The 24,497-nt window shown below is 37.9% G+C and overlaps 1 protein-coding gene, 1 long non-coding RNA gene and 1 other non-coding gene across 3 annotated transcripts; 1 reads left to right on the top strand and 2 right to left on the bottom strand.

The window, feature by feature from the left end:
• Positions 1-1,884: 1,884 nt before the first annotated feature.
• Positions 1,885-14,524, bottom strand: LOC101735653 (fork head domain transcription factor slp2). The gene is made up of 4 exons (XM_004927930.5): positions 14,084-14,524; positions 6,568-6,799; positions 4,426-4,501; positions 1,885-3,175 (listed from the first exon to the last, which is right to left on the bottom strand). The coding sequence occupies exons 1-4, from the start codon at positions 14,494-14,496 to the stop codon at positions 3,111-3,113; spliced, it is 786 nt and encodes a 261-aa protein (XP_004927987.4). The 5' UTR covers positions 14,497-14,524; the 3' UTR covers positions 1,885-3,110.
• Positions 13,610-13,727, bottom strand: Mir3280 (microRNA mir-3280). Its single transcript, NR_107565.1, has one exon. It is a non-coding gene; the product is annotated as a microRNA mir-3280 (primary transcript).
• Positions 14,525-16,012: 1,488 nt separating the features above from the next.
• Positions 16,013-23,816, top strand: LOC134199937 (uncharacterized). Its single transcript, XR_009974612.1, has 3 exons — positions 16,013-16,207; positions 16,791-16,951; positions 23,568-23,816. It is a non-coding gene; the product is annotated as an uncharacterized LOC134199937 (long non-coding RNA).
• The last annotated feature ends 681 nt before the right edge of the window (positions 23,817-24,497 follow it).

Raw genomic sequence — 24,497 nt, 5'->3', positions numbered from 1 at the left:
TTAAGCGATGCACCGGTGTTCGAATCTCAGGCGGATACCAATTTTTCAAATTTTTTTCTGCGGCAAGCACACATTGTCTACATCACCAAAAATGCAACGCCCTTTTGAATTTAAAAAAGGGCGTTGCATTTTTCACGATTTTATGATGGCTCCATTACTTGTCAGGCTACATCACTGTGGATTTCACCACCAGCATCTAACAGAAGTCAAGAAGTAATAAGTTGTTGGCCAAAAGTATATTTTGATAAGAATAATGTTTAAATATTTACTCTATGTATAATTATCTTAAATTAGTTGTTAAATTTAAAAATATACATAACGGATGTGGATGTGGATGGACGACGGTGTTTCAAAAATTTCTCCAGGTGGGCTGCGACCAATTGTATTTTCTTAAGAATAAATCACATTATACTGCATTTATATTCCTTTCTTTGTGGTCTCAAGTGTACTAAAACTAAACTTTAAGATAAATTCTTTGAAAACTTCAATCTAACTTTACGCACTAACTTAGAAGCAGTAAAGCCTTAATACATTAAAATTGTAGATCCAGTTTATTTAATCTTTACCTTTGATCTCGGGATTTGTATATTAGTGCTATTGAGATCTCTCATAGAAAACAAGTTAGGGGTTTCGATTTTATGACAAAAACATCAACCTATACTAATATCGGATCAATTTGTTTGTTTGTTTGTTTCACTTTCAAGTCTTGATAAGGCACTCATGCGGTTATAAAAATTTAAAGCACAGAAAGGAAGATAAGGCACCGTTCATCTAGAAAAAAATTCTGTTCCTGAAGGTTTTCTTATACAGGGTGTTACAAAACTACCCGTAAAGCCGAAAGGAGGTTAATGGGGCATTTTAACGAGTCCATTCACAATATTTAAGAACCGTAACAACGATGTATAAAAACCTAAAAAAAAAAATTTTTTTTCACCGATGTGCAAACCTTATATTAGTAAAATTAAAGAGTAAACTACGCAGAACTTTTTTTTTACGGATACCCGTTCGAGGGGTGTAAGAGACCGGATTATGTCGGACTCCGGCGCCTCCAGAGAAGAACAGGGAGAAGAAGAAGACAGGGGTCCTCCTCTTCTCCCAATTCCTGCTGGGAGACTACGCCTTGAAAAAGGCGCGCGAGGCACTGCACGGCGTCAGCCACGCAAGAGCTACCCCGCAAAACCGACTACCGACTAAACCCCATCGAGCCCCACCACTCCGACTCCACGAAACCCACGGTACCGCACAGTGCGCGCCGAAGGCTCGCCGTCGCCGGTACCCTTCCTAATAATAGGACGGCACTCCATCCCCGGGAAAATCCCGCAGGACGTCGTCTCGGAGACACACCGTGAGCGGTGCACAGGAGCCACCTTGCGCCGCCTCACCACCGGACCGACAGCCGAGTACCGGGCACCCGACGTAAACTACGTACCTACATCTCTACCTAATTCGTGTAACGACAAAACTTTTAAAAGACCTAAACTAACAAAACAAAAAATCGAAATTGACAATTTTTTTTTTCAACGTGACATTTTTTTGAATCCTGTACTTGAGTATAATGACATCGTTGTTGTACCTCAGTAGCAAACATTTATGAATGAAAAATAAAAAAAACTATTAAAGCAAACAATAATATTTGCTAGGTACAATAGGTACGTAGGTCTTTCCGTTAAATAATCAGGTTCCCTGATATGAGACAGCTTCCTAGAATTGACAAAATTTTTGGCTAATTATATTTTTACGGGTATTTTGTAACACGTTGTATAAATGCGAGTAATTATTTTTATTCTATGCAACAGCCCCATAGTCGTGAATGCACGGTGAACTCCCACTTCTTCAAACAGAATTCGTTCTTCGAGTTCTTTTGCGTTTTAAATAATACAATCATTTATTTACTAATAATAAATTTATTAAATCTAATGACTATCAAATAAATTATCTTACATTAGCTATTTACTACTAAGAATCGTCAGATGGGCTCCGAGAAGAACCTCTGAAGTGATTTAGCCGCGGTTATTGTTATTCAGTATCAAATATATCATCATTCAGGACAAATCGTTGAAAAAAATTTAAATACCTTTCTTCCCTTAAAACTGGGGATACCAGACCTTTTGCTACAATTTATTTTGGAATTGATTGTTAAAATTAAAATTAACACACAAATTTTACATTAACTATATTATGTTGTTGAAATTCATGTTGATGACACATCAGCCTAAAGTACTCAAACAAGTACCATCTTTCAGAATATTTGGCTCCCACTAAACTATCTATCTTTCATATTGCTTTGCTTTGAGAAATGTAAAACACGATATCAGAGACACGAAGTGAGATCTAACCATATGAACAATTTGGACTTGAATAGCATTATTTTAAGTCACTTTAGTTTAGTGAGGAATTCAAATTTAAAAAAAAGTTGCACTCACTGTATTTAAATCCAGGGGTAAAAGGCTATTGGGTTTAAGCAACATTTTGGTTAGTATGCGAAATTTGTAATTAAATATCCTTTTTATGTGATATTAGTATTTGTAGTAGATTGTAGTACTGGTGGTAGGACGTCTTGTGAATCCGTACGGGTAGATACCACTGCCCTGCCTATTTCTGCCGTGAAACAGTAATGCGTTTCGGTTTGAAGGGCGGGGCAGCCGTTGTAACTATACTTGATACTTTAGAACTTATATCTCAAGGTGTGTGGCACATTTACGCTGTAGATGTCTATGATGAAAAAATTAAAAATATAACAACGATCCGATGCTTTTTCATTCAATTAAGTTTACGCCATTCAAACAGCTGAAGAAGTTTTTTGTCACGATATTTTATTCCAAATTTTAACTTTAATTGGCTGCCCTGTAAAGTTGCAAAAATGTCGCTTAAACTAAATAGCCTTTCACCAGTCTATACGTACCTACATATACTATATCTTCAAGAGAACGTGTTATCTTTTGAAATTTTTTATTCGAAAAGTAAAAGTCAATAGTCATCATTCGATCGGGTGCAACCCTGTACGAGAATAACAATGCGGTAACAGAAACGTTCAACCCTACCGTGTGCATATAAACGTTAAGGTTAAAACAAAATCACTTCACAATCTCGAAACGCGAAAGACGAGATCTTCAATCGACAGTGATCAGACCGCATTCCCTGATCACTTGCTCTGCGGAGACTGGATTCAGGAACACTGAAAGCAAAGAATAAATGCATAACATAATTGTATCTGATGATACAATGAAATCCCGTTGTTTTCTATTACGAGACTTTATTTTATATTTGTACAATAATTTGTTTAGAGTAGAGATATTTAGTTTGTATTTTTGATGAATTAAATGAAGTAATTAAGTAAAGAAGCAAGAAGCTTGTATAAATTGAATTAAGTAGGTAGAAAAAGAAGCGGGAATTGTTCCTCGTAAAAGTGTTAGGAGACAGATTATATTTTAATTACAGAGTAGTTAGCTTAATATGACGACACGCAGATACGGAAAAAGCGTTAACAATAATAATTATATTGTATGAGTAGCACCTACCTATATACGTAATCTTTAGAAATCTTCAAATCGATATTTTTACTTTAAAAGTTTATTCTAATTCGTTTCTAAATCAACTTAATTATTTGATTTTATTCAACAAACAATACAGGATGATTTGGAAAATTTTGAGGACTTTAAAAAAAAGGAAAATGTTTATAAATAAAAAAATTATTGCTTGTCCGCAAAACGGTTTACGGACGATAGGTTTACGTGTTAATGTCAGTAGCAGAATTATTCGAACTGCTAGCTCTGACGTCACACAAGAAGAGAGGAATGTGTCACCAGCCAATGTTTGGGCCGACCACAAGATATTCAGAACCTACCTAAACATTGGTTTAAGAAAACTATTAAAGAATCTGTGCAGTAAAGCTTACTATAAAGTCAATGATTATCCAGAAGATTGCACAAAGTGGGAGTGAGTTGCTCGCTCCGGGCATTTCAATATTGCAATAATTGTCACGTTATAATAATTATAACCCTCTTGTAAAGAGGAATATTTAAAAAAAATCTAATATTTAAAAAAAAAGGACATGCCCGCTGAGTTTCTTACCAGTTCTTCTCAGGACGGAGGCTAGTTTTTCTAAATTGACGGTAGTTATTTTTGACGTTCAACAAGTATGTACTTTCATTTAGGTTAAATAAAAAAAAAATTATTTGATTTGATTTGATCGCGCCTCTCTATCGCTTGTTACGTGCTCTCGCTTGCACGATCAGGCTCAGGCGGAACGTGACTCTTTTTTGTGCGTGCAGCCGGTGTTCATCGATTTGACGTTATCACGTCAAAAAATATATATATTTCTGTGCTATTGTTACTTCAAAATTTGTCATCAACTTCTACATCTCACATTCAAATTAGACGGATATACATAGTTCTCAAAAATTTCTGACTTAAATTCGTACTCACTTGTGCTTCCACTGAACAAATCTTGATCGGGAATAATGCTTGCTGCTGCTATGGCAGCCTCGTCCAATACGATTACCTGAAATTCATAATTTTTAATATCACAACGATGTTATGTAGTAAACACAAGAGATGCGCCTATAATTAGAGCCTCTACATTCCATGTACGGTACGCGAGGAATGGCGATGTCTTGTGAAGCGCACCACTACGTGAACTGACGACCACGACCGCTCTATCAAGAGTTTAAGCGGCTGAGAAGAAGAAATTACTTTTTTTTTTATTGAATGATGACTGGTGGCCCTAAGGCCTTTCCAGTTTCAACAGGACAAGTGGGCGAGCAAAGGCTCAGCAAGGAGGAGTGGGATTTGCTAACAGCTGCTCGAGCGCCTCCGAAGGAGACCAAACAACTCAAGAGCAGTACTTCGCGAATGAGTTTACTATTGGATCGGAATCGCGACCCGCTGAGAAGATCCGGCGAGAAACTCAGCGAGCTGATTCATGGGTTAGATTGCACGTCGAACTCTTTGTCGAGTTCGACGAATACGGTTACCCCAGGGTCCCTAAGCCTGCTCCTAGTGTTAGAGCTGAAGGCGTCTAATGCAAAGGTTATTGGATCTGATGGATCCGTAAGGACGTGAAGAAGACATTCCATGTTCACTCACTTCATACGAAAATATCCTCTTTAATTAAGAATTTCTTCACATGTGGTCAATGAAAAATAGTTTAATTTTATTTTCAATTTCTTCACTATAGTGAAATAAAACACATATTGAAAAAAACAGCCTTGATGCGTGAAATCAATGCTAAATAACAAAAATTAAAATCTATGAATCCAGCACGTACACATATGTACAGAATTCAAATATTATATTACAAACTTTCATTACCGTATAAAATCTTATACCATATTTTATGTATATATCTAGTTTTATAATAGACTACCCTAGATAGCTACAAACCATCAAAATTGCAAATCGAGTAGATCTTTGCAAGGCTTCCTATAAATCATGATTCGAGTTGCACCAAACAAATTAATTTCACGCTATTTTTTTAAATATATACGCATAAATGTATGTACATATATATTTAAATCGCTGAAGACTTCTTGTGTCTTTTCATAGTAGAACCCTGTTGCATCCACCGTTTCCAATGGGTTTTAAACTATTATTGGTGCGAATATAGTTACATTGGTGTCGTGTGAATTCTATTACCAAAACAGAAATTTTATTTAAATTCGAAAATAAGATATTCAATTTGAAATAATTTTCGGACAGCGGAACTAAGAAATACGCTGAGAATCAATCCGGTGACAAAATAACGTCCATGCCAATATTTTACCCAGGCATTGTACGATCTTTCGGCTACCTCTGACTGAATTTGAGAAATGGTCAATCTTGTGTCCGTATACAGAACGCAATAAGTCGGTTGGATGCAATATCATCGGTAAAAACCACCATATAGGACGTAACATGAACTCCGGGATGGAAATATTTTTTCTAAATTTAAAGCACACACGTGCAGACAATCCGAGAACATGAAATTCATGATCACTGTGGTGACCTCACACACATAATTATTTAGTTTGTGAGTGTGAGCCGCCGCATCTTACCGCGTCAGTCACCCGCAGACCTCTAAACATAAAGCTTTCACTATACTTTTACACTTTTTTTGTTTTTTTTTTTCCTACCTAAGCTGAGAGGTTTGAAAGGCTATATCAGCGTAACCTTAAATAGTAGGTGAGCTCACGGGGCTCAAACCTGACGACGTTACTAACCCGAACCCTAGCAAGAGCCGTGCTTCGCAGAATCTGCCACCGGATCGGACACGCGACCCACTGAGAAGACCCGGCGAGAAACTCAGTGGGCTGTGTTTGAGGGTTAATTTTCTCGTCGAGCCCTTCGTCGCAAGCGACGGGTTCGACGAGGACGATGACCGGTGCTTGAGGTACCTAAAAGCACCATTAGTGGATCGGGAGGATCCGAAATGACGTGTTTGGGGCGACGTCGACTGCTTTCCATTCTGTCCGCAGGATCGGGAATGACTTTTATACACCGGCTGCGAATAGTTGCAATGTCGTGAGCTTCGCGGTCAGACGTCAGAGTCACTACATGATATTTCCCAAAAACAATAAATCTACAACTCACTTTAGGGAAACCAATTATTTTGGCAGTGTGAAGTGGCTCGGCCGCCTTTTCTTCGGGCATGGGCGTATTCCTCAACGGCAGCAGGTCTATGGCGTTAGCGGCCAGAGACCACAGATGACCGGCCCCCTGCGGTGCTCTGGCTCCTTTACGAAAATGTGGGTTTATGGAGAGATTGTGTCGAACGGAATTCTTCCAGCGTTCGTCGTTGGCTTTATAGAACGGGAAACGATCACTGAAAACATTATTACATTATTTACTGGTGGTAGGACCTCTTGTGAGTCCGCACGGGTAAGTACCAACACCCCGCCTATTTCTGCCGTGAAGCAGTAATGCGTTTCGGTTTCAAGGGTGGGGTAGCCGTTGCAACTATACTGAGACTTTAGAACTTATATCTCAAGGTGGGTGGCGCATTTAGGTTGTCTGTGTCTATGGGCTCCAGTAACCACTTAACACCAGGTGGGCTGTGAGCTCGTCAAGCTATTTAAGCAATAAAAAAAAGGACTCGTTCACCCATACATATCCCATATATATCCCACCCACCCATATATATCGCACCCATATTTTCTTCAATAATCATTTGTTAAACTTCACACACAAGAAGACGAAAAACATACAAATGTACGCTAATCGTACCTACTCACTTCCTAAACACGTTGTACCTGCCCAAAGTTGACTATAAAAAAGGGCCTTTTCCGGAGCAGGTGTAATCGAATTAACGTCGACAATCGAGGCTAATCGCGACCGTTTGGCGCCGGATGTTTTGTTAATGGGGCGGTGCAAGAGCCGGGGAGCGAGCTCACGTAACCATTGACCGTGCCGGCTCGCGATGGAGCCAGCACCCTCGCCACCGTACGCTCCGAGACGTGAATGTTACGCATTACGGTTTTTGTGGCTTGCAATATCGATGAAACGCGTTTTGGCTACTTGTTAACGTTTAAACTATCTTTCAACTAATATTACAAAGAGGAAAGATTTGTTTGTTTGTTTGTATTTAATAGGCTCCGAAACTACTTAACCGATTTGAAAAATTCTTTCACTGTTTGGAAGCTACACTATTCCCGAGTGACATTGGCTATAATATTTTTTTAACAAAAAAAGGGATTCTAAACTAAAACTAAAACTCCAATAATGTAACCAAAGGTGTAAAAACATTACTTAAAATATTCTTTACATTGCGTGCCCTGCGAAAACTATTGATGGTAGAATGATATAATGTACTACTACTTTGTACAGCCAAAAAGTGTCGCGACAGCATATGTCTAACTATTATAGTTATGCCGCAATATAAGTGTTCTTTTATTTAAAAAAATAAAACAACGTCGTTGAAATTTTCCATACAGACCCGGAGCGAAGCCGGAGCGGTCCGCTAGTATACTATTAAAGGTGTTCTGGAAAACGATAATAGGCAATTATAAAAAAAGCATATTCGTATTATATAAAATATTTTTTGTTGCACATTGCGTAAAATTTAATGTCATGAGAGAAAAAACGGAATGCGTCTGCCATTTGTTGTTTATTACTTATTCACATAATATGGCATTACTAAGGCAACGAGTACTTTTTCTCACATCAATTATGTTCTTTTTTTTTATTGTTTAGATGGATGGACGAGCTCACAGCCCACCTAATGTTAAGTGGTTACTGGACCATAAACATCTACAACGTAAATGCGCCACCCACCTTGAGATATAAGTTCTAAGGTCTCAGTATAGTTACAACGGCTACCCCACCCTTCGAACCGAAACGCATTACTGTTTCACGACGGAAATAGGCGGGGTGGTGGTACCTACCCGTGCGGACTCCCAAGAGGTCCTACCACCAGTGATAAAAGTACATTTGTTATAAATAAAAAATATTTTCTATTAAATTAGTATAGCATTTTAACGTTTATCTTTCTACATCTGCTCCTTATTCTAATATCTTTAAACCATGTACAACTGTATATCCAGTGGAATTTTCACTATCCAAAATAAAGAAGGACAAACATCAACTAATAATATTTACGATTTTGATATGATAAAAATAAAAGGATAATGACAGAACACTCAAATTACTACTACTAGGTATTATTTTTACATTTCACGCAATCTACAATACGTATACATTATTTGTATCCTAATGAAACTAATATAGATTCGAGTTGACGAAAGAAAATTAATACTCAAACAGCAATCATCGATACTTAGATTACTAAATTGATACGTTTTGCGCTTTCAATGTCAACACCCTGTATTTGTAAAAGGCAGTGGCTATTCCGATAATCGCATTTGAGCTAGTTAAAATCGATAAAGAGCATAATTCGATAATTCCCCGGTTCTCAAAGATAAACCAAACTACATATATACATACGGTATTGCCTAAATAAATCCACAGTAATCTGTGCGATAGTGACAATGTAAACACATGCCGCGCGATATTTAATATTAATTCGACCCCTCGGTCACGGAGCGATAAACAACCGTTCCCGATAACGACATCGCGATAAAAGATAACACGATTAGTATTCGACAAATGAATTAGTCCAAATTAAAAACCAATTAACTATCTGACTGAAATATGAAATTGGTGTAATTATCGATCACCGATTCTGGAGTCCACTGAGTTTGTCGCCGGATCTTCACAGTGGGTCGCATTTCCGATCCGGTGGTAGATTCTTAGGAGGCTTTTTTTTCCCTACCTAAGCTGATAGCCTTGAGAGACTATTTCAGCGTAACCTTAACTAGTAGATGAGCTCACGTGGCTCAAACTGGAGTGATGCTAACACTGACCCTAGCAAGAGCAGTGCTTCGCAGAATCTACCGCCGGATCGGAAAGGCGACCCACTGAGAAGATCCGGCGAGAAACTCAGTGGGCTGCGTCTATGGGTTAATTCGCTCGTCGAGCCCTTCTTCGCAAGCAACGGGTTCGAGGAGGACGGTGACCGGCGTTTGTGGTACCTAAAAGCACCGTTAATGGACGGGGAGGATCCGTAATGACAAGATTCTGCGAAGCACTGTTCTTGCTAGAGCTAGTGTTAGCAACGTTGACAGGTTTGAGCTCCGTGAGCTCACCTACTTGTTAGGTTACGCTGACATCCCGTCTCAAGGCTATCAGGTTAGGTTTAAAAAAAAGAAAGATAGGCTGATTAGGTAATAATATTAAATAATATCTACGCGCCCTTCTTGCCTTTCTAAAGTTCTATCTCAGCAAGCATCCGACGCTTGGCTGGAAACGAAGTTTTGCGCAACTCGTTTCATTCTCTTTCATCACAGCCCCAACACGTTGGGTAAGCATAAAACTTTTTTTATTTATGGCATAAATAGGTGTACGAGCTCACAACCCACCTGGTGCTAGGTGGTTACCAGAGCCCATAGATATCTACAACGCAAATGCCGAAACCCACCTTGAGATTTGAGTTCTAAGGTCTCGGTATAGTTACAACGGCTGCCCCACTCTTCACACCGAAACGCATTACTGCTTCACGGCAGAAACAAGCAGCGTGGTGATACCTACCCGTGCGGACTCACAAGACGTCCTACCACCAGTAAAAACACCATTTAAACTCTCAGTACCAAAAACGATATTGCTTAAAGTTTAAATAATATTATAAATTATCGTCTGCCTATCTTAGCTATTTCCGTCGGTATTAATACAACTTGTATTACAGTTACTGTCTGAAGAACATGATATCGTTTGTAATTGAGACTTTGTTATTCTGTGAAGAGGTGTTTCGCTAACTGTTCAACTTAAGCAGTAGGTAGCGTCGATAATATCAATCAGACTTATTTCAAATCAAGGAAAGCAATTGGGTCAATCAGACCTCAGTCAGCAATGTCTCATTCACTCATCACTGCCACATATTTATTTATATTTAATTATTGCAATCAATAAACACAGCAACACAGTTGTGTACCCCTAGCATTTCTATTGTTCTTCTAACAACGTTTACAATCCTGTCAAATTTCTAAGGAGCCTCCCCTTTCCCGTAGCTAGGATTGCTCAACTATCACAACACGGCCCACGGTTTCAATATTAAAAGGCAGCACCCTAGTGAACTATTTAAACTATTTTGAAGTGAAACCTTCAAACCAGATGAAACGGAAATGATACTCGAAAAGCAACACTAAAAAGTGAATCCTTATCCACAGGATTTAATCGCGAGAGAATCAGATGTAACACCATGTCCACGACTTGAGTATTCCATTCTTCTATGTATGGACTGCATTATTTATTAATTTATCTTAATAATAATAATCTGAAGTATCATTATAAAGAGCTATTCTGCAATTCGTTCAATAATTGAAGTCATCGTGACCTAAAGGATAAGACGTCCGGTGCATTCGTGTTAAGCGATGCACCGGTGTTCGAATCCCAGGCGGGTACCAATTTTTCTAATGAAATACGTACTCAACAAATGTTCACGATTGACTTCCACAGTGAAGGAATAACATCGTGTTATAAAAATTAAACCCGCAAAATTATAATTTGCGTAATTACTGGTGGTAGGACCGCTTGTGAGTCCGCACGGGTAGGTACCACCACCCTGCCTATTTCTGCCGTGAAGCAGTAATGCGTTTCGGTTTAAAGGGTGGGGCAGTCGTTGTAACTATACTTGAGACCTCAGAACTTATATCTCAAGATGGGTGGTGCATTTACGTCGTAGATGTCTATGGGCTCCAGTAACCACTCAACACCAAGTGGGTTGTGAGCTCATCCACCCATCTAAGCAATAAAAAAAAACTAACAATTGTAATCCTAGTCGTAACATTAACCTATGAACGAACAGCAAATTTGTTGTAACACACAAAAAGGTACGTATTATAGATACTAGCTTTAATTTGAAATATAACAAAATATAAATAAAACATAAAATATTATAAATTATTCTCATAAAAGAATTGCTTTACAATGGCCATTAAATCCGATTCTAGTCCATTAGGAGACACAAAAGACACCACAATGCCGCACCGGAAAAAAGAGACACGACAAAACACAACACTAATAAGTACTAAGCTATTCTTCCATTATAATTTTCATAGAGTTGTGTTGAAATGACAATTAATGATATTTTGATATTGCTTGCGGGGAAAATATTTTGCATGTCACATTATAATACACTAGAGAATGACCAAGCTTTGCTCGGTTTTTTTTTTTATAATTTGTGTTTTTTAGAAATTATAATATATTAAATACGAATTACATATTCATATTATATTAGGTATATTACTTGTTATTTTCGTTCAATAAAAAAAAAGTTTATGTTTAAGTTGATTATCGATAAAGTTGGTTATTGAAAACACGAATAAAACAACATTTTCTGAAAATAAATCGTAGCTAGATCGATTTATCGCCCCCGAAATTCCCTGTATACTAAATTTTATGAAAAACGTTGGAGCCGTTTCCGAGGGTCAGATTATATATATTTACTAGCTGACTCGGCAGACTTCGTAGTGCCTCAATCGATAAATAAAAGACCGAAACTTTTGTATAAAATAAACTTAAAACAAACAAAAGGAATTCGTCCGACGGGGGACTTCCACAAATAATTCAAGATCAAAATTAGCCAAATCGGTCCAGCCGTTCTCGAGTTTTAGCGAGACTAACGAACAGCCATTCATTTTAAATACTTATATAGACTAGCTGACTCGGCAGACTTCGTAGTGCCTCAATCGATAAATAAAAGACCTAAACTTTATTTAATTAAGAGCATTTTCATATTTATCTACCTTTTAAACCTTCCCTGGACTTCCATGAATAATTCAAGACCAAAATTAGCCAAATCGGTCCAGCCGTTCTCGAGTTTTAGCGAGACTAACGAAAAGCAATTCATTTTTATATATGGGTATAGATATACAAGAATTGCTCGTTTAAAGATGTAAATGTAAGAACATTATAGTGTGTTCTGAACCAAAACAAATGTATTGGTTCGATATTGCACGCATGAATACAGATGAAGTTCGGTGCAATGAACGAAATGGTACCACCAGTCAAACAATATTTACGAATAGGGTTCGAAGTTTGCGTCAAATCACGGAATGGAATTATCGCACACGAAACATTTCGACCGTCTTCGTTGACAGACAAGAAAGGAAACCATGAATATTGCAACAGTATCGAGTGAACAGAGTATTTTAGCTACTCACAATATAATACGTGAAACATTTTGATATAAGATCAAGCTAAGTGAATCAGATAATCTAAAAAAAATGTTTATTTATTTATTTACTATTAAAAAAAATTTTATTGCTTAGATGAGTGGACTAGTTCACAGTCAGCCTGGTGTTACGTAGTTACTGGAGCCCATAGACATCTACAACGCGCCACCACACTTAACGAGTGGGTGTGCAAAGCCTCAGTTCGCGACCCATGGAAAACATCTGTCAAGGCTTTAATAAACAAAAATTCCACATGACCACGACTTCTCTGGCAAGAGTACCCGACTATGACGACCACAATTTCCTAATCATTTACTATAAGGTCATATGCAGTTCGTCTCCTATGAAGGCGAATACAAATTATTATCCTGCTTACTTTTTTTTTATTGCTTAGATGGGTGGACGACCTCACAGCTCACCTGGTGTTAAGTGGTTACTGGAGCCCATAGACATCCACAACGTAAATGCGCCACCCACCCCGAGATGATACAAGTTCTAAGGTCTCAAGTATAGTTACTATTTATATTACATTTATTTTTATGAAATAAAATTATTTATTACTTTTATTTATATATTTATAAATATATTATATTATACTATTTATATCTTGAATGCTATTCAAGCAATTTCAATGACGTGCACCCGAGCCATTGATTTAATTTCATGTTGTGGTATAGGTACCAGTAGACACTTAAAATTAGGTGAGCCCTGAACTCATCTTCATAATCAGTCCAAAAAATTGAGAAAAAAATTTTTAAAAGCCGCCTACTGTGATCGTCGCTGATCAGATATATGTATACACAAAATGGCGATCGAGTTAATCCATGTCGGAAGAAACATTACAGCTGTATAATACGGCTGAGACCTCATGTCTCAAGGTGGGTTTCATGTTGTCTCCGAGCGAAAATAACCACTTGACACCAGGTGAGTCTAAATTTAAAGTAATTATATCGATTGACTGGTTCTATCGCAGCCAACGTGAATACAGTTCAATCAAAAACCATGACCACCTAGATGTCAGCAGTATTAGAAAAAATATTCAGCTATGCATTTAAGTTATTGGTATTCGAAATTTATCAGTAATCTAAAACTGATTAAATAAACTTTACAATAAACTTTACATCATATCAATAGGATCGTTACTTAAACAACAGTTTTCTTAATATTACGTAATTGCTAAGAGCATGTCATAAGAGCTTTTCATCATATTTCATTTTGTCACTTTTACTCACCAAGTTGATAATTTTTCCAATTATGTTGGTTCCGAAAAGAATTCAACAAGAAAATCCTTCATTATTAAATTATGAAAAACCAGATAATTTAATTTATTACTATCGAATTTCCACAGAATACCTTGTTATGTAACATTTGCTAGAACTTACGATATCCACTGATAGATCCCGGATACAGTCAGCTCTCCGTTCTCCCGGAGCGCTCGTTCAATCAGTTCAGGATAAGTATACGGGGGCTTCCTCACCGCTGGCGATTCCACATCCACCTTCGCTTCTTTCACGACCGGTTCGTCATCAGGCACCCTCACATTGACCACTTCGTCCAGCCTGAAGTTTAAGAGCCACGCCAAACTGGCGCAGTCGTTGTCATTGTCGATGTTCTTCGACAATTTGCGTCGCCTCCACTTTTCACTCTCCGGGGTTTTGGTGGCCATGTTTGCTTTGACAGCTGTGCTCGTGTGACTCGTGTTGACTGAATCATTTTTCGAATTCGGAACGGGGCTTAGCGGAGCGTGCCAGCCCGTGATATCTCCTAGATACGTTCGCGTGAAAGGAGTCCGCATTGAACGTGGGTTATGGATGTTCTGTGGGGAGTTTTTATTTTTTTTATTGTTTTAATATATTTTTTCTGTTCTTGTTTTTTTTTAATTTTCATTTTATCGTTTCGCATAGGTTTTGTTAATAAAAATTAGTGTTGCTTGTTGTTCGTTTTCAATAATTTTGTACTATCAAACTTAACTGTAAATGATGTTATTGTTAAAAATATCCATAGAGGTTTGTGGTAATGAGAATTTATACGTTGATGAGAGTACTGATTAATTTATTAATACTATTACTATTACTATTATTTATTATTACTAATCAGTCACTGGTGGTAAGACATCATTCGAGCCCGAGTTTCGATTTGAAACTGAGACTTGGAACTCATGTCTTAAGTTGGGTGGCGACATTAACGTTGTTGATAGACATCAAATTATCCATAGACATGGACTCCGGTAACAATTTAACACAAGGCCGTGAGCATGTCCACCTATCTTAGCCATAAAACAGTTCATAGTAAATTTTATTTCGAATAATAAGGTTTGGATAAAGGCAGGTAATGTATGGTTGTATGCAGTCACAAACAGCCCATAGTCTCCAGTGTGAATTCCGCTAATTAGTCTTAAAAATGAGTAAAGAGGTTTAAGAGAATGTATGGATCGAAATTCCTCCCCTCCAGTCCATGACAGATGGTGGCTATTCAGGCAGGCTGTATGGTCGTGTTATCTGTGGTCGTAAAAAAAAACGTCCCAAAAACCTTTAGTATTAAAAAATAAAATACATTAATAAAATTGCATCGACGCCCACATAATCAATTCGGCACCGTTCATTACGCGACGGCACACGAGGTGGCAAATTGGAAAAGTAATTGAATTTTAAATTACATTCCGATATATTTTATGTAATGAAATATTGCGTGAATATTGATACGATTTCATCTGCGTACGTTTTTATTGGGAATTTATTGATTTATCCGACCTTTATCATGTTTTATGGACGAATTAGAAAATAATTTATTTTCAATTTCAATTACTTAAGTTCATTTTTGTCGAAACGATTTGATCAAAGAGACTCAAACGACAACATTAACCAATGAAAAAAGAAAAGAAAACAACTATATTAATTTTTTTAATTCAAATTTATTGTTGTTATCACTGAAGTATAAAACCTATAATAAACTGTATTGGTCTATGGTTGCTGTTCATCAAATTTAAGAAATACATTTTGACAGCTGTCAGATTAATTCATCAGTAGGGACGTGAAACGAATAACCATCATCAATATATCCGATTTAAATGAAGTATCGATAGTAATTGCTTGTAAATAATAATATGTATGACCTTTTTTTAAAAAACTACATACAATAATATTATTTAATAAAGAAAATGAAAATATTGATTGCAATTTAATACTCAATAAGTTATTTTTAGTCCACGATGCCATCCACGCAGCCGAGGATAGACTTAGCGAAGATCATACTTTAGTTGGATAATCTATCCATCTTAAGCAACGGAACTCCTTTCTCAGATTTATTGACACTTAGGTTACAATGTCCATGCAAACCTTATAGCAGACAAACCGTGACCTCGTTCATTTATTAAGGGGAACGCAAAAAACTAAAGCATTATCGGCCAGTCGTTTACTGATTATCTATACTAATATATAAACCTACAGTGGTTTTTACGTTATAACTACTGAACCATGCATCTGGTTGACTTGAAACTTGGTATCCAGGTAGAAAATACATGTGCTTAATGGGTAGGCTCACATTTAGACTTAGCCAATTTTTTTTTATTGCTTAGATGGGTGAGCGAGCTCACAGCCCACCTGGTGTTAAATGGTTACTGGAGCCCATAGACATCTACAACGTAAATGCGCCACCCACCTTGAGATAAGTTCTAAAGTCTCAAGTATACTTACAACGGCTGCCCCACCCTTCAAACCGAAACGCATTACTGCTTCACGGCAGAAATAGGCAGGGCGGTGGTACCTACCCGCGCGGCTCACAGAGGTCCTACCATCAGCACGAATATGAGTGTTGGACTCCCTAATAATAATGACAATAAATAATAATGTTAATTTTAAATGCCCAGCGAAGCGTGCGAGTACGGCTATCACTTATTAATTCTACTCGCTTTTTTTAAATACAAATTCCAGAAAGAGCCCTCAAAAGAAATCGTGAAACAAACAGTCATATCGTCATATTTGAATTAATTGCTGCGTTAAATATTTCACACTGCCCGAAATGAGATAATTACTTGAATTTCGATAAAATCGATACCGAAAATGAAATAAAAACCTGCGTTCAATTATTCAGATCGCCTTCGAAAGTGTCTTTATAGCGGATATTCAGAAACTTGGCACATATCCGCAAGAAGTTAATATTTACCGCGGCTTTCGGATATTGATCGGCGGTTTCCTTGACGAGGGTACAATTTCTCTTGATGTGGGATATCTGGAACTTAGGTCGATTCAAAGGTAAAATGAACTTAGTGTGAGTAAATAAGGTAGTACGTAGTTTTACAAAATCGTATTTTCAACGTGTAGCCGAATCTCGAAATAGATTCAGTCATGAATTTTAGAAGAGATGGAACTATAAATCCAATCTAAAATGGATTCTTTTAGTACTTAGGATGGCCTATTACCATTGAGATCATGTATACTGAATTGATTTCTCTTCTTATCATTTTATTGCTTTCTTGTTTTTTGTTGCATTATATTATCATTATACTAAAATAATGTATTTAGCAAAATGCTTCAATTCACATATAGAAACTATCGTAGTATGAAGATTTGAATGTTCTATTTCCGAGCTATCGTTGATGACGTCATCTTGCGACAGATTAACGCAGCCGAATGCACACCGTGTCGTGTGAATCTCTGGTACCGACGGCTGATGTGTTTATACCGGCGCTGAGGAGCTCAGCAGAGATTAAAGCATAGATTACTCACACTTTAGTTGAGAAGTGTTTAGACATAGCTTAAACACATTACTGGTAGATTAATGGTAGATTTCACGCGTTTGGTAAACTTAATTTTCGGATTTGATTTTTGTAGGGGTGATTCGATAATTGGAATTTATGAACAAATTCTATTGACTTAAATTTTATATTGCTCAAAATAGTAAATAATAATAGTAGGTAAATAAATAACTTGGAAAAAATCGCCGGTTTTCTTCCTTGAGGCCTCGAGGTCGTGGTAGTGGCTGCGGTATACCGGTGGAGGACTCAGTCCCTGAGTCGAGGACGGACGCCCGGCTCGTCGGCTGCGCGTCATCTGCCGTACGCCAAGTGGAGGGAGCGGCTGCTGGAGGAGCTTGGCCAAACTTCAGTTACCCGTCGGCACACCATCGAGGCACTGGTACCCGTGCTGGAGGCATGGTCAGATCAGCGACACGACGTGCTCTCCTTCCACCTCACGCAGGTCCTCTCGGGGCATGGCTGCTTCGGGAGGTACCTGTGGAAGGTCTGCAGGAGAGAGTCACATCCGGGTTGTCACCAGTGCGGAAATCGGAACGATGACGCCCAGCACGTACTCGAAGATTGCCCGCGTTGGGAGCACTCGCGGCGAGAGCTCATCGCGGTGCTGTGTGTGCACCCATGTCCACCTAATGCTGAGTATAGGTCTTTTCGAACGCACCCCATTCTCTTCGGTCTGTTGCCTTTCGCATCCACTACCTACCATTTTGACCAGGTCATCGGTCCACCTCGTTGGCTGTCCACGTTACAACGTCCAGTACGATGTCACCACTCTAGTATTTTCCTCTCACTCACATCTTAATGCTCCGTTCCATACTCTTTTCATACGTTCCGTTCTTACCAATCCTACATACAATACGTCAATATCGGCAACAGTCCAAATACTAATCCTCAAGTTCTTCGGGCACATCACTCGTAATGAGGACTCCATTGAGCAGTTGGTGGTCCAAGGGAAAATCGAGAGCAAAATATCTCGCGGACGATCTCCAACACGATGGACCGATCTCATAAAATCTGTGACTCGCTGCAACATAAATGATTGCTCTCACTCTGCGAAACATCGTGCCATATGGTGTCGCATCGCGAAAGCATCGGTATCGCAGGATCCGACTGATGCATGACCACGACCACTATGTCAAGAGTGTACGACTAGGAAGGAGACTTCAACCTCATTTTTCAAGAATGGCGGCGTTCATATTAGGATGGCTATGGGTCGTGCGCTAGTTTAAGCATCGAATCAATAAAGAAATTATTATGACATTTTACTCGCGCAGCATTCCTACCGGTTTGAACAGCAAGACAGCTGTTTTGTAGAGCAGTTGAGACCTTCATCTCATATCTCAAATTGGACTGAAACCTTCATATCATATCTCAAATCGGACACGGCGTTGATCGTATGGTTATCATCAGTTCCATCATGCGAACGAGGTGTGTCTTCTGAAAATTTACCCTAATAAAAGAAGACGAGAAGGCGAATGATAATTCTGATTTATCTGCATTCACCAGCAACTTTAAGATACCCAATAAGTCACTGTAGTTTCAGCGAAGAGGTCGACTGAGGCGATTGAATTAGAGTGCACTCTACGTCTCGCCGAACTCCCTCATTGATTCTCACTACTAAATTATAAACTCACATTTACAAGACAAATTGGCATTTGGAACTTTCGCGCGCAAAGTTAGCATTGTAATTTATGTTCATCGCAATTATCTGTTATTTTCTGTTAAAAGACCCGAGTGTAGGTGTGTATTGCTAATGTGTTTACTAGCAGTATCCGAAAGAGAGGAGAAGAGCCTGGCCTAAGACTGTTTCTAGAAGGCAGTATCCCTTGTCTCGCGGTGCCGCTTGGGCTATGATGTTACAACAGCAGGCCGACTGTCAGCTCTTTCAAATATCGATGCAATATATAGATTTATCATATATAAACGTTTTTTTTAAAATACGGAATGAATATGTAGAGCAAATCTGAAAGTGGCACCTTTGACAGAGAAGCTGAGAAGTGCGCGTTTGGGATGGTATGGACATGTGATGAGACGAAATGAAAATGAGGTTGGTGAGAATGTTAACTATGAATGTGGAAGGATATAGAGGAAGAGGTAGACCTAAGAAGAAATAGATGGATTGCGTGAAAGACGACAGGGGTAAGAAGGGAGTGAACGAAGAAATGGTATATGATAGAGAAGTATGGAAGGAGAAAACATGTTGCGCCGACCCCAAGTGACTGGGAGAAGGGCAGGATAATGATGAAAGGTTTTTTTTTAACAAAGCGGTTTCTAGTTAAGACGAGTCTCTGAGTGTAGAATTCTTCTCCATTATCTTAATAAAATGCGATAACTTTTATTATGTACACGTGCTGTTGATCGTTGAAGATTACCTTTATCTGAAATTCTGAAGTGAACGTTGGATGTTGCTTCGTGTCACGCTCACCATAAAAAATGCATTGTCATCGAATTTAATCCGACTAGATAAAATGAAACTTCGTGGGATTAGAGGAAGTGAAGTGGGTCTAATTTAGCTTACAAGATTAAGCCTTGACAAATATATAAATATTGGAAATTTAAAAAAGCATCTGTAGGTAGGAAATTAGAATGAACCTATGTAAAGAAAGTTCTTTATTGAGGTGACAACGTCTTATAATTCGATGGAGCCGGCTGCAAGCACGAAAAAACATGACTCATGCGGCGTTACCTCACTCTGAGGCATTCCATTTAAGGCTTGAAGTGCAAGCGAGAGCGCGCAACGAGCAACAAAGAGGCACAATCGGCTTCCGCGTTCGGCAGCGTTCGACATCTGTTCTTTTGAAAAATGAAACCATTCCATCAGTATTTTCTTATGACGTTGTCACGTTCAACTATCGTCAGTAAGCCGACTTTACAGACAACCGAATTTTATTTAAAACTCTTTAGTTTTTAAAAAGGATTTTCTTCAGTGTCATTCAGTATCAAGGAGTGAAGTCTGTCATTCAGTAAAAAAAGAGAGTTCAGTTTTGTATAGTCTATTAATGTTTATTGTTTAATGTTTTATATTAATTTTTAAGAGATTAAAGGCTTTAAATGTTGTTTTATTATTATAAGATAAAACGAAATTAAGTATTTTATTGTTTATTCATTCTGAACTACTCCATATCATTATATCTATACCTCGATAGTAATATCTTCATTTATGGTCGCATAACGTTGAAGTCGGCTTGACAGGGCATAAGATATTTCAGAATCAAATCAGTTTGCTTGAACCATGTGAAATAAGAACTCAGTTTATGATTATTATCACATGAATATCAAGAAGGGTCCTGGATAAATATCTTTCACAATTAATTCTACTCAATATCTGTTACTAATGGATTCCTGCAATCTAAAGCCACTTGTGATGAGTGCTAGAACTCGTCTTGTGCTCTGTTTGAACGCTCAGTGCAATCGCCCAGTACTTGCCCAGGCTTACAAGACTTATTTGAATCACGGACATTATCGAAATTAAATTTTGTAATTTATGTATTCAAACCTTTTGCTTATTGCGTAGGTGAACGAGCCCACAAATCGCCTGATGTTTAGTGCTGGCTGTAGTCACTACCCATCTTTAGATATGAAGTCGAAATTTCATATCTATACTCTATACTTAATATTATAAAGAGGAAAGATTTGTTTGTTTGTTTGTTTCGAATAGGCTCCAAAACTACTGGACCGATTTGAAAAATTATTTTTCCATTAGAAGCCGACATTGTCCCTGATGAACATAGGCTACTTTTTTTAAAAAAAAAAATATTTTATTTTTTTTGGTTTCATGTGTGTTTTAATGTTTCCGAAGCGAAGCGAGGGCGGGTCGCTAGTATTTTTATAAAGACTTTTCACTCTTCAAACAAGAACGAACACATGGTTGGCTTGTGGAATAAATGGTGGTAATTGTAATAAATTAATGTAAAAATAAATGGTAATAATAATGATTAGGGTAATAATATAATATAATAGGTAATAATAGGTTAATAATTAGGGTAATAATAGGGTAATAATTAGGGTAATAATACTACCCATCCGGGCTTACAATATTCTACCACCATCAAATAAGGAGCTTCATAATTGGGAATATATGTTTTTCTATAGTTCTAAAGTAACACGTATTTTTAATTAACCTAATGATGTAATTATGTATGTGAATTACGTTTGGAAATTTGAAAGTGGTCTATAACTTTTTCTTGGGAAGTTAGTATTAATTAATTAATAATAATTCCTATAAGTCAAACGAGGCATTTCTGTTCGTAACGATTTGCGGGTACCGGCCGGTAAAATGGTAAATAATTGCATTCGGATACAGGGCCCGCAGCGGCGTGGCACCAATTAAATTGAAACACTTTTAGGAATCAATTGAATTGCTTCGTTTCAATACGATTTCCGGTAATTGAATTAAAATCGTTTTACAAACAGAATGTGGACGTTTCGATGCTTCGTATTTTTGTTTTATTTTTACATGATATCCTAGTTACTAATTGCGGAGGGCTTCTTTGAGAATTTCAATGCGAAAATTGGGGAAGAGGAAAATTGTGTATACGACATCACAAGAAAACCAGATGCTTAGTACTTTTTTGTTACTTATCTTGATACTTTATCAACGTTTTCAAAAAATGTTACCTCTTCAACTCTATTTTTATGTGAAGAAGCAGTTTTTTGTAAACACTGGTGATAGGGAGTTTTCTGCGCCCTCATGACTGCTATGTTCGGTTTTTTTCTTTCGCTAAGCATCTGTATACCGATCTCAAGAATCAAGCATTCTTTTTTTTTACGTGCTGATAGCCTTGAGAGGTTATATCAGCGTTACTCTAGCGTGTAGGTGAGCTCTCGGGACCCAAACCGGAGGTGTTGCTAACACTGGCCCTAGCAAGAGCAGTGTTTCGCAGAATCTACCACCGGATCGGAAACGTGACCCTCTGAGAAGATCCGACGAGAAACTCAGTGGGCTGTGTCTGTGGTTTAATTTGCTCGCCGAGCAAGCGACGGGTTCGGCGAGGACGGTGACCGGGCAAGCATTCATGATTATTTCAACAAACTCAGACTTTGATAATTTAATGCAACAAGATGGGCCTTGATATTCACATCATTCTTTTTATGGGCTCTAGCATCATGTACATTATAGTTTTATCAATTTTGGTTTTTGGATATACTACATAGTTTTTTTAGGTAAAGTCAAAACAATTGTACCATTTCCGCGTCTGTTTATCAACCATTTTTTTCTGTTTGCTAACAATTTCCGAGCTTCAGTGTTACATTACGAATTAAACAATTAATTTATTGATTAAAAAACAATTTTTAAACGTCCATCACAAATCAAAAGGGACGACGTAATAAATATTTAAACTAATCTAAGTCTTGAGGCGTCAGTGATTATGGTCGAATTTCGATAGGTATTTAATCGAATATTAGTCACATTAAGTTAAGTGGATTAAATAAACCGGAATTTCAAGAAGTTTCAATCGCGTTTACGATCCACGAAAACTTCAGAGATTTTTTTTTATTGCTTAGATGGGTGGACGAGCTCACAGCCCACCTGGTGTTAAGTGGTTACCAAAGCCCATAGACATCTACAACGTAAATGCGCTACCCACCTTGAGATATAAGTTCTAATGTCTCAAGTATAGTTACAACGGCTGCCCTACCCTTCAGACCGAAACGCATTACTGCTTCACGGCAGAAATAGGCAGGGCGGTGGTACCTACCCGCGCGGACTCACAAGAGGTCCTACCACCAGTAATTACGCAGATTATAATTTTGCGGGTTCGATTTTTATTACACGATGTTATTCCTTCACCGTGGAAATGTTATTTGAATGTTATTTTCATAGAATTACCTCGCAGGACATCAAAATAAAATTTGATTAGTCCGAAATCGAAACAGCCTGCGAACGTTCTCAACAAACGAAAATTGTTGTTTCATTATTGGGATTTCGCAGGATCCCTGAGCCAAGCGGTTTGAGATAATTATATAGGTCTAGTGGGTGCGGTAGTGCGAACAGTAATGTAACGGATACGAAGAACTTGTAGTAGCAGAATGGGCCCCTCGCGACATCTGCACCTCGTATTCTGGAGTACTCGACATTCTAATTCTGTTTGTATTCATTTTAATTTTCATTTTAGTGTGCAACGGAATAAGCTCTTATGAAACTTTTCGACATGGTGCAGTGAAATAGATGAAATATAAAACCTTTTCAATATAATCTTGAATTTATATCGCAAAGATCTTGCCATTGTCCTTCCTATAAACGCTTAAGAATAAAATATGTTTTAAAGCGTTTTTAATCAAATTCTAGATACTTTAGCTTTTTAATCAAAGTTTTGAATACTATATATGATTACTTCATAATTAATTAAAATTATTGAAATGTGGTATTTTCTTTGGCTTTAACGTGTTATAGACATAATTAAAAATAGAAGAAGTTTCGAATGCTTTACAGTTTTCGTGGTCACAGACGACTTAAATAATTAATTTACTTTTTACTTACCATATTTAATTTGTACAAACCGAGCTCAGAAATACATTTGATTTATTCGATTGAGTCATTATTAAGCACGAGTCCGAAGATCCGAGAATAGTTCCCCGAGAATCCACGGCCCGCATTAAGCAGAATTCTTGTTGGCGTATATTTTTTTCACGATATGCGTAGTTAGGGCGCGGGCGAGACGATAAAAACGCGATTTAGTGTTATCACCGGCGCGGCTCTCGTGTATCGTCTTTGTAATGCACCGCTAGAACAGAATACAACCTGGCTTATTGTTTTTTCATTGGATTACTCAGGAAGGGCTGTCGGGGATTACATATTGAATTATATTACACTTCATTGTTGTGATTGCTTTGAATAATTGATTGTTTAGATTTTACTGGTGGTGGGACCTCTTGTGAATCCGCACGGGTAGGCACCACCACCCCGCCTATTTCTGCCGTGAAGCAGTAATGCGTTTCGGCTTGAAGGTTGGGGCATCGGTTGTAACTATACTGAGACCTTAGAATTTATATCTCAAGGTGGGGGGCGGTATTTAGGTACGTTGTAGATGTCTATAGGCTCCGGC

Source organism: Bombyx mori, chromosome 13 (genome assembly GCF_030269925.1).
Source record: "Bombyx mori chromosome 13, ASM3026992v2".
In the NCBI taxonomy this organism is placed as follows: Eukaryota; Metazoa; Arthropoda; class Insecta; order Lepidoptera; family Bombycidae; genus Bombyx; species Bombyx mori.
The sequence above is the reverse complement of the archived record's forward strand: the minus strand, read 5'-3'. Positions and strand labels throughout refer to the sequence as shown.

Bases quoted from the DNA above. Each gene is read 5' to 3' on its own strand.
- LOC101735653 (XM_004927930.5), bottom strand. From the start codon at position 14,496: ATGCGGACTCCTTTCACGCGAACGTATCTAGGAGATATCACGGGCTGG. The intron at 6,800-14,083 runs GTAAGTTCTAGC...TAATGTTTTCAG, and splicing joins GGGATCTATCAGTGGATATC to TGATCGTTTCCCGTTCTATA. The intron at 4,502-6,567 runs GTGAGTTGTAGA...TATGAATTTCAG, and splicing joins AAATAATTGGTTTCCCTAAA to GTAATCGTATTGGACGAGGC.